Consider the following 12,500-nt stretch of genomic DNA (forward strand, 5'->3'; position numbering starts at 1 on the left):
TTAATTTCAATAGCCTATTTCATACTACACCAAACAATTGAGTGTGTCTGTGAAATCAAATCAATACTCTCTTGCACTAGTGACACTGAGCATGCGCGTGCGCGCACCCCTGCTTATGGCGCAAAAAAGATTTTCAGGTGGAAAAGTCTAGTTTGAGGTTAGAAGAAAGAAACAAAGGAGGGAAATTTGTTGTGGCGGGAAATTTTGAGGTCAAGTGACGTCACTGAACAGCTGATGATGTCACTAACTAACTGTCATGTGACCCCCCCCAACCCTGCCATGGCCGGGGGGCGGGTGGGGGACGACGCCGGGGGGGGGAGGGGAGGGGGGAAAAACAGCTGATTTTGAGTTTACTTGTCCAATTTTATTCTACTAAGGTAGGAGGATAGATGCTCCACATACTAGGACCTTAAAGGATACCCAACCATCAAACCATTATTTTCACAAAATCCTTTTCAGTCAGTGCCTGTCATGTATGGAATGCACTTCCTGTTTCTATCAGGTCCATCGAGAGCTGAGCGAGCTTCATCCTGACTTCAAAAAAACATCTTTTGGAGTGAAACTGTCCAAATGACTGAAATGTCATTGACTGAAACTGATTTCAGCTACAAAAATTATTGTAGCTACAAAAATGAATAAATGACTGTTGCAACAGCTGTAACCCTAAACTCTAGACTAACAATGAGAGAGAAATAAATGTACAACAATATCCATTCATTTAGTATAGGCCAACTATACAAAAGGATTACTGTAATACACCATTAACCATAATCATAAACACTATCATTATTTTCCACATTGGCCTCCCACTTTCGCCTCCAATACTTTTTCATCCTTGCACTCTGAGCGATTCGTCTTTCTAACGACCAAGTTCCAATTCTGGGTTCTAGGGGAAACATTAAGCTTTAAACTGAGTCTGTAGCTCTGCTCTGATTAGAAAATCTGCCTCTGTTATATTTAATTTTTGCATATCCTTCCAAGATTCTGAAAACCAGTTCAATCTGGATCTCCCACTTATTTCCTTGGGGGTTCATGGAAGTTATTTCACAGTTCCACCACATGAAAAATTAAAGGAAATGGGGATATTATTTTCTAAGAAATTTCTTTCTTTTTCTGGGTCATTGTTAACTGATGGTACAAAAAAGCATTGTTCCTGACTTGCTATTTCTACCTGGAGAAGTGTCACCAAAACCCTTCTATTGTCTAGCTTTACTGCTCCTATACATCTCGTTTATTGTTAGATGTATCAGGAATTCACCAGGTTGGTTAGCCACATTTTCAATGTCTGAGTTGATGTACAGTACAAATACATGTCTACTCTATCTGGATCATGAATTTCATTCTCAAACAATGATTAATTTATCATTGATGAATATGAATTCTCATCTGAATTGATAAGAACATTTAAAAACCAATTCAAAAAAACAGTTTTTACATTCTCCATAATCGCAATGATGGTTAAGGCTCGGCAGGAAAGCCGGGCAAATTCAGAATCCATTAGCCGTTCCTATAGAAAATAGGTTTGGCAAGAAGAAGTACAAATCTCTGAAGAAGGTATGTGTGTTTGTGTGAGTGTGAGGAGTGAGAGTGCTAGAGGGTGAGGAAGAGTCAGTCTTTCATAAAAGATAACTTTCCCCTAATGGAAAATCTATTCACAGTTACAGGCTTTTGTAACTAATTGATTGTTGTAGGTTTAGGGACTGGCCTAAAAATGTTCATAGCCCTGCTGGAAAGTTTTGAGAGCTAAAAACTTACTGTGAGAAGATTCACTTTCCACTGTCAGCATTCCTTATGAATAACATCTATGCTTCCAATTCAGTCAATGCTGACCGACTCAGGTACTCTATAGTGTAGTTCACCTTTAGCAGTCAGCATTCCTTATGAATTACATCAATGTTTCACCTTTAACTAATGCTGACAGTGAGAATAATAATAAAATTATTTTTGATAATTACACGTTTGATATTAGTAGTTTAATATTATTACCTGGAGAAGTGTCACCCTCCTATTGTCTAGCTTTACTGCTCCTATACATCTAGTTTATTGTTACATGTCTCGGGAATTCCCCAGGTAGGCACATTTTCAATGTCTGAGTTGATGTACATTACAAATACATGTCCACTTTATCTGGATCATGAATTTCAATTTCAAACAATGATGAATTTATCATTGATGAATATGAATTCTCATCTGAATTGGTTTCTTGAAGGCAGCAGAGGAACTTTGCGCACGTATTCCACATTAAATTTTTCCCACAGTTACCATTGAATGATAGGCTGAATGATTCCCACTTGTGTTGATGTTGAATGATAGGCCAATTATTTAATGTTGTATGTTGATCTATGAGAAGTTTCTGCAGTTTTTTGTTTTGAGTAACTGTTTTCTCACTCAATCTCCTAAAAAGTTGTTCCCTACATTTGTTGTCTAAGAAATCCCACTCAGCCTTGTGTAGTTTGCTTGCCAGTTGTGTGTGGAGAATATAGATGTAGAAAGATAAGCTATTCCTCATTTTATACCAGTGACTGATCTCATTCTTAATACAAAATTTCTGGGCGGTTTTTATGCTCTTCTGTGCAATAGTAGAAGTGTTGTTGGTTGCTATTGCCACATACTCTGGTATAACTTGCAGTTTCAAGCAGTGCCTATTGAAGAAAATGTTTCTTTCTGCTACTCCATACATGAGTTTCAATTCAAAATATAACTTCACTTGTTCAGCTTGACTTGCTTCTTTTACTTTTTGTGTAGTTGAGAAGTTGATATTTCGGTAATTATTCATATTGAATGAAAAAGACTAAGAAATTGTCAAAAAACCACTGATTTATTGATAATCAGAAAGACCGGTTTCTGATTATCAATAAATCAGTGTTTTTTTGACAATTTCTCAGTCTTTTTCATTCGATATGAATAATTACCACAATATCAACTTCTCAACTACACAAAAAGGCCAATAATTAGTTTTATGGGCTACCTGGAAGCACGTGTGTACATAAAAAAACCACGAACCCTCGAAGCCCTGAGTGAAACAATAACTCAACGAATTCGAGCGGTACCACATGCAATGCTTCTGATGAGTACAGACAACTTCTTACGACGTCCACAGGAGTGTATGGACGAAAACGGACAGAATATAACAGATTTTATTCATACATAGTCAATGTTTTAAGTTTTTGCTCTTCAATTTTTAACAAAGGCAACATACAAGGTACACACTGAAAAAATAAATTTTGAGTTTTGTTTAAAAATGAGTGTATAATTGTTATTTCAAATCATCCATACTTCCCTTCCCAATCCTGTATAGCCTATTTCATGCTTCTTCATCACTGGAATCTAATTGTTCTCCTGCTGATTTAGGAACCAAATCACTGTAAAAGTTTTTGTATTGCTCACGAATAACCTATTTGTTGCAAAAGTCCATCGTTGATTTTATATGCTGCATTGTGAGCTAGTTTTAGAAGAATATCCAATATAGATGAGCCTGCTACTAGGGTAAAACGAACATCAACCACAAGCATTGACGGCTGCTATCACAATCTACCAATAGGAATGATAAAATCCACGGCCTATCCAAATCAAATTTCAGACTACAACACTATAGTCTGTGAGATAAACTGTTGTATTGGACATGAAGCGCTATGTACAGGTATGCCAGAAATTATTACATGTCCAACTTGATAGAGCTTAAATCGAAGTACGTTGTATTGACTGGAGACCAAAAATAACAGACTCTTTACAGGCTGAAATTAAATATAATCACTTCACAAAGATAATGCGACAACTTATGGAAGAAATAATGCCTAGAGAACCTAAAGGAATATGTGCCGAATAGATTGGCAGATTTCGGTAGGAAGGATGTTCTGGTGATTCAAGGTGGTTCTAATGACATCAGCAGAAATGAGGCAAATGAAGTCCTGACAGCTTTACGACAGTGTCTGCCAGCTCTCTATGGAACCAATGTCATCGTTTTCTCGATTCCACATCGCTTTGATTTGGCAGACTGGTCGTGTGTGAACAATTTGATCAAAGACACTAATATATCTATGAAAAAAATATGTGATTTGTTTCCTAATTGTAAGTTTGTGGATATGAGTCATTTGGAAAGGAGATTCCATACAACGCACGGACTTCATCTTAATAAGTTTGGCAAAAACATGATCAGCGATTGTATTGAAAAGTGCGTGCAAAGTAATTTCATGAATACAGAATCTACTCCTGCTATTCAACTTTATAGTTCTTTTTTAGTTTAGACCACATAACTTTTAGCTCAAATTTGGTAATTGATAATGTTGTTCCTATTGAAAATCGATATAATCTTAATAATCTCATTGGTGTACAGCGAATTTGTGATTCTTTAGATAATTGTAATAGTCTACTTAGTAACGATCAGTCATTTGATTTAGTAGTTGCTCATTGGAATGTTCAAGGTTTGATAAATAAATTGGATGAACTCACAAGTTTCAACTGCAAATTTGATGAAGACATATTATGTGTCTCTGAACATTGGTTGAATTCAAATGATCTGACTGAGATTGAAATAAGTGGCTATACATGCATCAGCGCATATTGCAGGCCTACAGGGCAAAGAGGTGGATCTTTGATCTGTGTTAAGTCATCCTTAATTGCAGTTGAGATTCCATATTTGGTTGAATTATCCGTTGAAAGGGTTTGTGAGATTTCAGCTGTGTTGATTGAGAAATATAATGTTATTTGCATTGAAATTTACCATGTTTCTTTAGCGAGTAATTTTGAGGCTTTCATAGAAACGCTTCTCGGCATGCTTGATGTTTTAAATATCAATAATAGTACTAATGCTAGCATTATCCTCTGTGGGGATTTCAATGTAAATTTGATGATAGATTCTAACTGCTGTATGGTCTTTAAAAATTTGCTGTCAAGTTTCAATCTCAATTTAACAATCAATGAAGTTACTAGACAAGGTGGATCTACTCATTGTGAGGGGACGTGTATTGACAATATTGCTATATCAATTCATTTTGAAAGAATTATCTCAGCAGAGGTTGAGCCGATGATTGTCTCGGATCATTTTTCTCTAGTGCTTAGCTGCCAACTTGATGTGACTGATCCTACAGCTTCAAAATATTTAAGAGGTGATAATAAGTCTAGAAGAATTATCAGACCACTCAATTACACTAATATTGTTAAATTTCAATCAATAATTGCAAAAACTAATTGGTTAGATGTTTATGCAATCAATAGTATTGAGGATAAATTTTCCCACTTTTTCAATAAATTCCTTTGTATTGCTGATGCAGCTCTTCCCATCAGATGTGTTGGAATTGGCAGATGTCCTCCAGTAAAATTATTTTGGTACACTGAAGAGACAAAAAATATTAAGGAGCAATGTTTACTTATGTACGACCTCTATAAGATGTCCGGTTCTGCCACTGATAAGAGCATATATAATCAGTTGAAAAGATCTTTTAGAAAAATGGTAAAAAAGACTAAACTCGATTACAATAATAACCGTATTTTGCGTGCTAAAAACAAGCCAAGGGAATTGTGGTCAATAGTCAGAGAGAATTTGAATAGGAATGAAGTAGCTAAAGGTGATTAAATATCTAGTCATACACCTGATGGTTTCAATGATTTTTTTATTCACAGTGTAGATGAAAAATTGTGTTCAATAGCAGATCCTGTCCATGACGTTTTTCATTATCTTGACAATTACAAAAATTCAATGCCAAACTCTTCAAAACCCTCTTTCTCTTTTCATCTTACCAGTGTTGAGCAGGTTCATAGTGTAATACTATCCTCAAAGAATAGTGCTTGTCTTGATGTGTATTGCTTGAATTCTTACTTGTTGGAACTGGCTTCTCCCCATATTTGTGAAGTACTGAGCTCTCTGTTTAATGATTGTATTCTTGATGGCGTTTTTCCTAATTGCTTAAAAATTGTCAAAGTAATTCCTCTTTTTAAGAAAGGTTCTGCAAGTGAGTATAATGATTTTAGACCGATTTCTATCATTCCAGTTAATTCTAAAATCTTTGAGGTAATTTTGTATTGTCAGATTGTTGAGTTTTTTGAAAATAACTCACTGTTTTCCGATAGTCAATTTGGGTTCAAACCTAATAGAAGCACAAATACAGCTATATCTGAATTCATGGAAAACTGTATCTATTCTATTGATGAGAAGTGTAATCTACTAGGCAGCTTCTATGACATGAGCCGAGCTTTTGATAGAATATCTCATCCCATCTTATAACAAAAGCTCAAATTCTATGGTTTTGATGACATGTCAACCAATTTAATTGCCTCTTACTTGAGTGATTCCAAAACTGTTTTTTTTATGATGGCTGTTTTTCTAATTATTTATAAGTGTTATCAGGTGTTCCGCAGGGTTCCACACTAGGTCCTATCCTCTTCATTATATAATTAATGATCTTCCTGCAGCAATCAGCTGTAAAAATGTAGAACCATTTATGTTTGCTGATGATTAAGCTGTTCAAATAAAAAATAATAGTCTTTCTGGTAGCTTACATACGGTTAATGAAATAACTGAAGATTGGACAGCTTCTAATTCATTGTGTCTTAATAAGGTCAAAACTCAACTTTTGGAATTTGGATTTAGATTACAACCTGACAATCCAAAGTTTCTCGGTATTACAGTTCAAAGCAATTTAAAATGGGGCTTACACATCAAAATATTATGTGGCAAACTGTCGAAGGGAATTTTCATGTTAAATAGATTAAAGTTTATTGTTGATAAGAGTGTTTTAATTTCAGTGTATCTTGCTTATCTTCATTCCCATTTGTATTATGGTGTTGTTGCCTGGGGTAATCATACGAATGTAAATAAACTATTTGTGTTACAGAAACGATCAGTAATGGTCATTGCTAATGTGAATAGTCGTTTTCACTGTGTAGATTTATTTAAAAAAAATCAAGATTTTGACAGTACCAGCTATTTACATTTTTGAATGTCTTATGTATGTAGAAATTAATTTAGCAAGTATTTCTGTAAATAGCAACGTTCACAACCATTACACTAGAAATTCTGAATCGCTTAGAGTGAACCAGTGCAATTATGGAAATACATTGAACTGTTTTAAGGAGTTCGGTATAAGAGCTTATAATAAGCTTCCTGCACATTTAAAAGAGCTAGAAGTTGGTATTTTTAAAAGAGCCATAAAGAAGATGTTAATAGAAATATGTCCATATAGAAAAGAGGAGTTTCTAATTTGAGGGTATTTTGTTTGATGTTTGTATGCTTGTGTTTGTTTTTTTATTTCTTTGAATGTAGCCTAGATACTTTCATTTACCATGTTTAATATATGACGATGCTATGCATTTGTATAAATGTTTTCTGCAATAAATAAATCTCGAATCTTGAATCTTGAATGAACTGTTTTAAAAACTCCGTTTTCTGAAACAAAGAAATCATAGCTCTGAAGAATAGACTGCTCATTGCAAATCTGAAATGTATGCTTACTGGATCTACGATAGATGGAGAACACTACGATAATCTAAAAAGATCTTTCGACTTGGATGTGATGAATAAAAACAGGATGCTTATCAAAGGCAAGGTAGAGAAGGCTGATAATAAATAAAAGGTGCTTTGGAGAATTATAAATTAGGAGAGGAGCAAACCAAATGCAGGCAAACGTGAAAACCTCCACTTTACAAAAGATAACAGGATAGTAGATAAACCATACCATTTTAGCAATTTGCTAAATGCTCACTTCACACAAAATACAAAGCTAACTTCAGTACTACTAATTTAACAAACAGTAACACACAAAACATAAAAGATGCTCCAATACTCTGTAAATTTGAAAGACTTAAACGGGATTGGATCAACTTCTTAAAAAGCAAAATTTTAACAACTCAGATGGATACGACACTATAACTGGCAAAATTCTGTAATTCTGTGGTGGAGAATCAGGAGTTCCACTGTTGGACATAATAAACTCATTCATTGATCAGGCGACCTTCCCAAAATATCTAAAAATAACCAAAATATAAGGAGGTGACAAGACAGACTTGAAACAGAGGTTGTATAGTATTCCACGCGCTGCTTTATGTATGGCTAAAAATCAGCTGAATTGACATATTATGCTTGGAGTCACAGAAGCTACTTAACTACTCTAACTACCTAACTACTTAACTGCTCATAACTACTTATGCAGGAAATGCCATCAACTAGATTAGAGTCACAGTAGCTCAACTCATCATATGCTTTTGTGATCCTAAACATTTTTTCACAATGTAGATAGGCTCATATCTCAACTTGTGAACCAATAGGGCATTGAGATAAGCTCATGTGTCACTAAATAGAGCACAAAAAATTACACAAATTTAAATAGCAATTTTTGTAGTTATGCTCCTGTGATCCTAAGCCCTCCATATGAAAGGAGTGGGTGATTATGAGTCTTGAAATCCATCAAATTTTTGCCTTTGTAGTTTTGTTATCAATAACAACCATCATTTATTTGAGAATTACCTAATTACCAATTGAAAAATCATAATCAATAATTTATTCAAATTAATAATTAAATAGATCCAATCAATTTGAAAATTTGAATAATCTTGAATATGTCTTGATTTCTATACAATTTATCAATATATAATTGAAAATTATTTTTGAAATAATGAATAGTTAATAATATCAAAAATGAATAATTGAGCATATTTAATTAATCAATCAATAATTCAACCAATTTAAATTGTTCAAATTTGAATTTTAATAATTTAATCATTTTTAATCTTTATTTTGTCAAAATTACATGAATTATTTTCATTGAAGTTGAAAATTCTCAGCAAAAGCTCTCATTTTTATTTATTCAAAAATCAGAAAAAAATACAAATAGAACAAATTCGCATTCAAAATACATGCCAAATGTCAACAGCTGATTGGGATGGCTTCAAGATGGCTGAACTGACAAGCTTGCGACCTAGTGGGAAGAACTGTACCTGAGTTCGTTTCATTCAGCTGATAAGTACTGGAAACAGGATTCAGAAATTTAGACTTGTGGCTCAAATTAATGAGAAAATGTCCAAAGTAAACTGAAAAATATTTATAAAAATAATATAGACAACAGAGAATATTTATTGTAGTATTCTAATGTTTTTTATTTTTTTTATCCACATGTATATTTATAGGTAATTATTTAACCTCAAATTAGAATTTTATAATGTGTATTTGCTACATTTCTCATTGCTTGCAGTTGGAATAATAATAACAATTATCAATAGAAGAGAAACATTATTTATTATTAAATGATTTGAAGTAATTATTTAATTATGATCAAGATGAACATCAGGATTCTATCATAAATGTAGCCATTGAAATGATTCTTATCCAACCACAGTCATTGTTACCAACTTAATTTTGGTTTTCACACACTAATCCTCCATATAACCCACCAACTATTTTGTGTTCTCATGTTGCAAATCTGGAGAATGCAAAGTAATCACTTTTCTTGCAAGAGTGTTTCTTTGCATTTTGTAATCAGTGCAGGAATGGCCACTTTTCAAGGTAACTGTGGGAAAATATCATTATATAGGCGAAAATATTGATAAATATCAATCTAGAAATATTTTTTCATTGGGAAAAAATTAATGGAAAATTTAGAATATGATCTTCATCTTATTTTGAAAAATTTCACTTGGTGAAATAAGTCATTTAAATTCAGGATGATCAATTCTATTTTTGAACAAGACAATATTTGAATTATAATAATTAAAAATATTATTGATATCCTTTCATGGAATTCATCAGTATTGTGTTCCATATTCCTCCTCTGTTATGAAGAATTTGCTATCAATAGAGATAATGTGTGTTGATATTGAATATACTTTGTTGTCCCATATAAACCTCTGCATAATCAACTAGCTTATTTTAGGTGAACCATCCATTCTGATTTAAAGTTGATAGAATGAATGAATTTAAAACTAATTGACATTTCAAATAACATATGAAAACTGTCGAAAACGTCAGAAATTGGCTCATTTGAGTTGAAAAAAAGTAAAACCTATTGGAAATGCATGTTCTAATTCTCCTGATTTCTGGGGCTTATGTGAAAAAAAGTTTTCTGTCAATTATTTAAAACTTCAAATTTATCTACAAACTAGAAATGAGAACTACAAAACTATTTCACTCCCCAACACAATGGAAGAACAACAAATTTTTGATTGACTATATGATTTGGTAACTATAACAGAGTGAACTTTGATCCAATAGATTCAAATAATTACTGCATTGTTTGAGAGATTACAAGAAAAATAAGATTGGCAGTTTATCATAGAACTCAAGTACTATCCATTAACTGAGTGATTTTTCATTTGTTCAAGGATTGACATCCGGGAAAGTGACAGTCTGCTATGTCTCATCATGGGCTGTTTACCGCCAGCAGGGCGGAAAATTCACCTTAGATGATTTGGATCCTCAACTATGTACTCATCTTGTGTATGCATTTGCGGGCTTGGATAAAGAAACAAGTGTTATAAAGAGTCTTGATCCTTACAATGATCTTGAAGAAGACTATGGAAAAGGTATTGGTAGTATATAAGGGAGGGTTCTGGAACAGTGGAGGAATCTGGCACAATTTTACCTTCCATCTAGTAATGACCTGATCTAACCTAATCTAATTTCTGGTCGAAAAAGATGTAAAAATGGATAGATGATAGAAATGAATGAAAGGATTGAAAAATGTTAATAAAAAAAAAATAGAAAACTGGGAAAAATTAAAAATAAATTTCAAATCAATTTTCCTTTCCTAAATGGAAAAAGTACTTGCTATTCATATCTGAAAACTATTAGTTGGACCCTGCATGTATAGGTAGTTCCTCATAGCCTGTATGGCTATGCAGGATAGGTAGTAATAAATGCTATATATATATATATATATATATATATTATATATATATATATATATATATATATATATATATTTATGTTTTTGTGCCTGTTGTGGGTCCAGTAAAATTTCAACTCTTATGTAGTTCCCCGGGACCCCCCATTTTAAATTTGATCAGATAGTCACAAAATGAAACTATTATGTTATACCTGAAGAACTTGACTTGCTGAATGGTTATATTCTACTTAATTTATGATATATTCATCCATAATTAATCTAGATCCTTGTAAAGTTATTCACCTCATGATGGTCCTTTCTAACCTCCAAAGTGCTTATATAATTCTTCTATATAAAATCTACTCCCATGTTGGGTCTTGAGTGATTTGGCGCCAACATTGGAGTTGCATGCAAATTTTACTTCTCAAGAAGGTCCTTCAATATTATAATTGCTGCATGAAATGTGCTCTTATGTTTGGTCCGCTGAGCTGTGTTGCCAATTCTCATATAGTAAATAAATTTTACTCCTCATGAAGGTCCATCAAACATTGCCATACTTTGTCTTTGTAATAATGATTCGAGATTTGTTTGAATCAACCAGCGACCGGCTCCGTGAACTTGTATTGCACATAACTCAAAACATTTTGTAGAGCATTGTCAATAAACTAAGATTTTCATGTTGTCAGAATATGTAAAGGAAAAAATTGTACAAGCACCGTTTTTTATGCATTCAAAGTTGATTAATAAAGTTGATTTATTTATTTATTTGAGGTTGCATAATAAGTCAAGCATGCTCAATAAATGTAGAAATCTAGGAGATTACCCTGAAAACCCCAGTGAGCTGTATCAGTTGAAAGGGAATTACCGAATTAAGAGCCATTTGCACAGTCAAAGCTTAAACTGAATTTAATCAGCTTGTGGCTTAAACTCAAAATGTATCACATTATAACAAACGAGACTTGATATGGATTTAATCCAGTTTAAGATGGAATTTTCGTTTGAACTGTCACTGTGCAAATGGCCCTTAGAGAGACAATAACAACTATAGAACAAGTACAGTTTTCACGAAATGAAATTTTTCAAGTTCAAGATGACAGACAAAAAGCATTACATTAGGGAATTTTTGGGGATACAAGGTATGTGTTCAGGAGCTGCAAGCTTCAGTGGGTGGCAAGGTCGGTGGATGCTAATGGTGTGAGCGACCATAAAGGTTTTAAACATCCCTTCTCTTGAGAATATAAAAAATGGGCTGTTAATATAAAAGAATTTGACTTTTGGGTATCTATCAATTATTGGAAATTAAAAAAAATGTTTTCGACTTTCTCATCAGAAATTAACCACACTAATCTTAAGGTATGAACATCTGAATAAAATTGGGGAATGGCCGTGAAATTCAAACTTATTTGCTGGAATAATATCAAGGTTTCGATTGTTAAAACTGAATGAAGACTTTTGGGCAGCATGCCAGGTCTTTGAATGAATTTTAATCACAATACCATCTTTACTGAACACTGCCTATTGTTATATTGATTTTAGAATTATTTTGTGTATCAATAAATTCAATCACACAATCACAACCAAAATCTTGTGTATCAAGCTGTTGCAATTAAACTTCCAAATGAAAAAATAATTGTTTTGTCATTGTACAGACCCTATAATAATGATGTTAGTTTTTTTAACAACTCTCTA

The 12,500-nt window shown here is 33.2% G+C and overlaps 1 protein-coding gene across 5 annotated transcripts in view; it reads left to right on the forward strand.

The window, feature by feature from the left end:
* Positions 1-12,500, forward strand: part of LOC111056481 (probable chitinase 2) — a 184,983-nt gene that overhangs the window by 32,740 nt on the left and 139,743 nt on the right. For 4 of the 5 annotated variants that reach the window (XM_039443275.1, XM_039443276.1, XM_039443277.1 and 1 more), the window contains exon 2: positions 10,309-10,509. The exons of the other annotated variant lie outside the window; for it this stretch is intronic. In XM_039443275.1, coding sequence (XP_039299209.1) covers positions 10,309-10,509 — 201 coding nt within the window. The remainder of the gene's footprint in view (positions 1-10,308; positions 10,510-12,500) is intronic. 5 annotated transcript variants of the gene reach the window in all.

This window comes from Nilaparvata lugens, chromosome X, assembly GCF_014356525.2.
Source record: "Nilaparvata lugens isolate BPH chromosome X, ASM1435652v1, whole genome shotgun sequence".
NCBI classification, from domain to species: domain Eukaryota; kingdom Metazoa; phylum Arthropoda; class Insecta; order Hemiptera; family Delphacidae; genus Nilaparvata; species Nilaparvata lugens.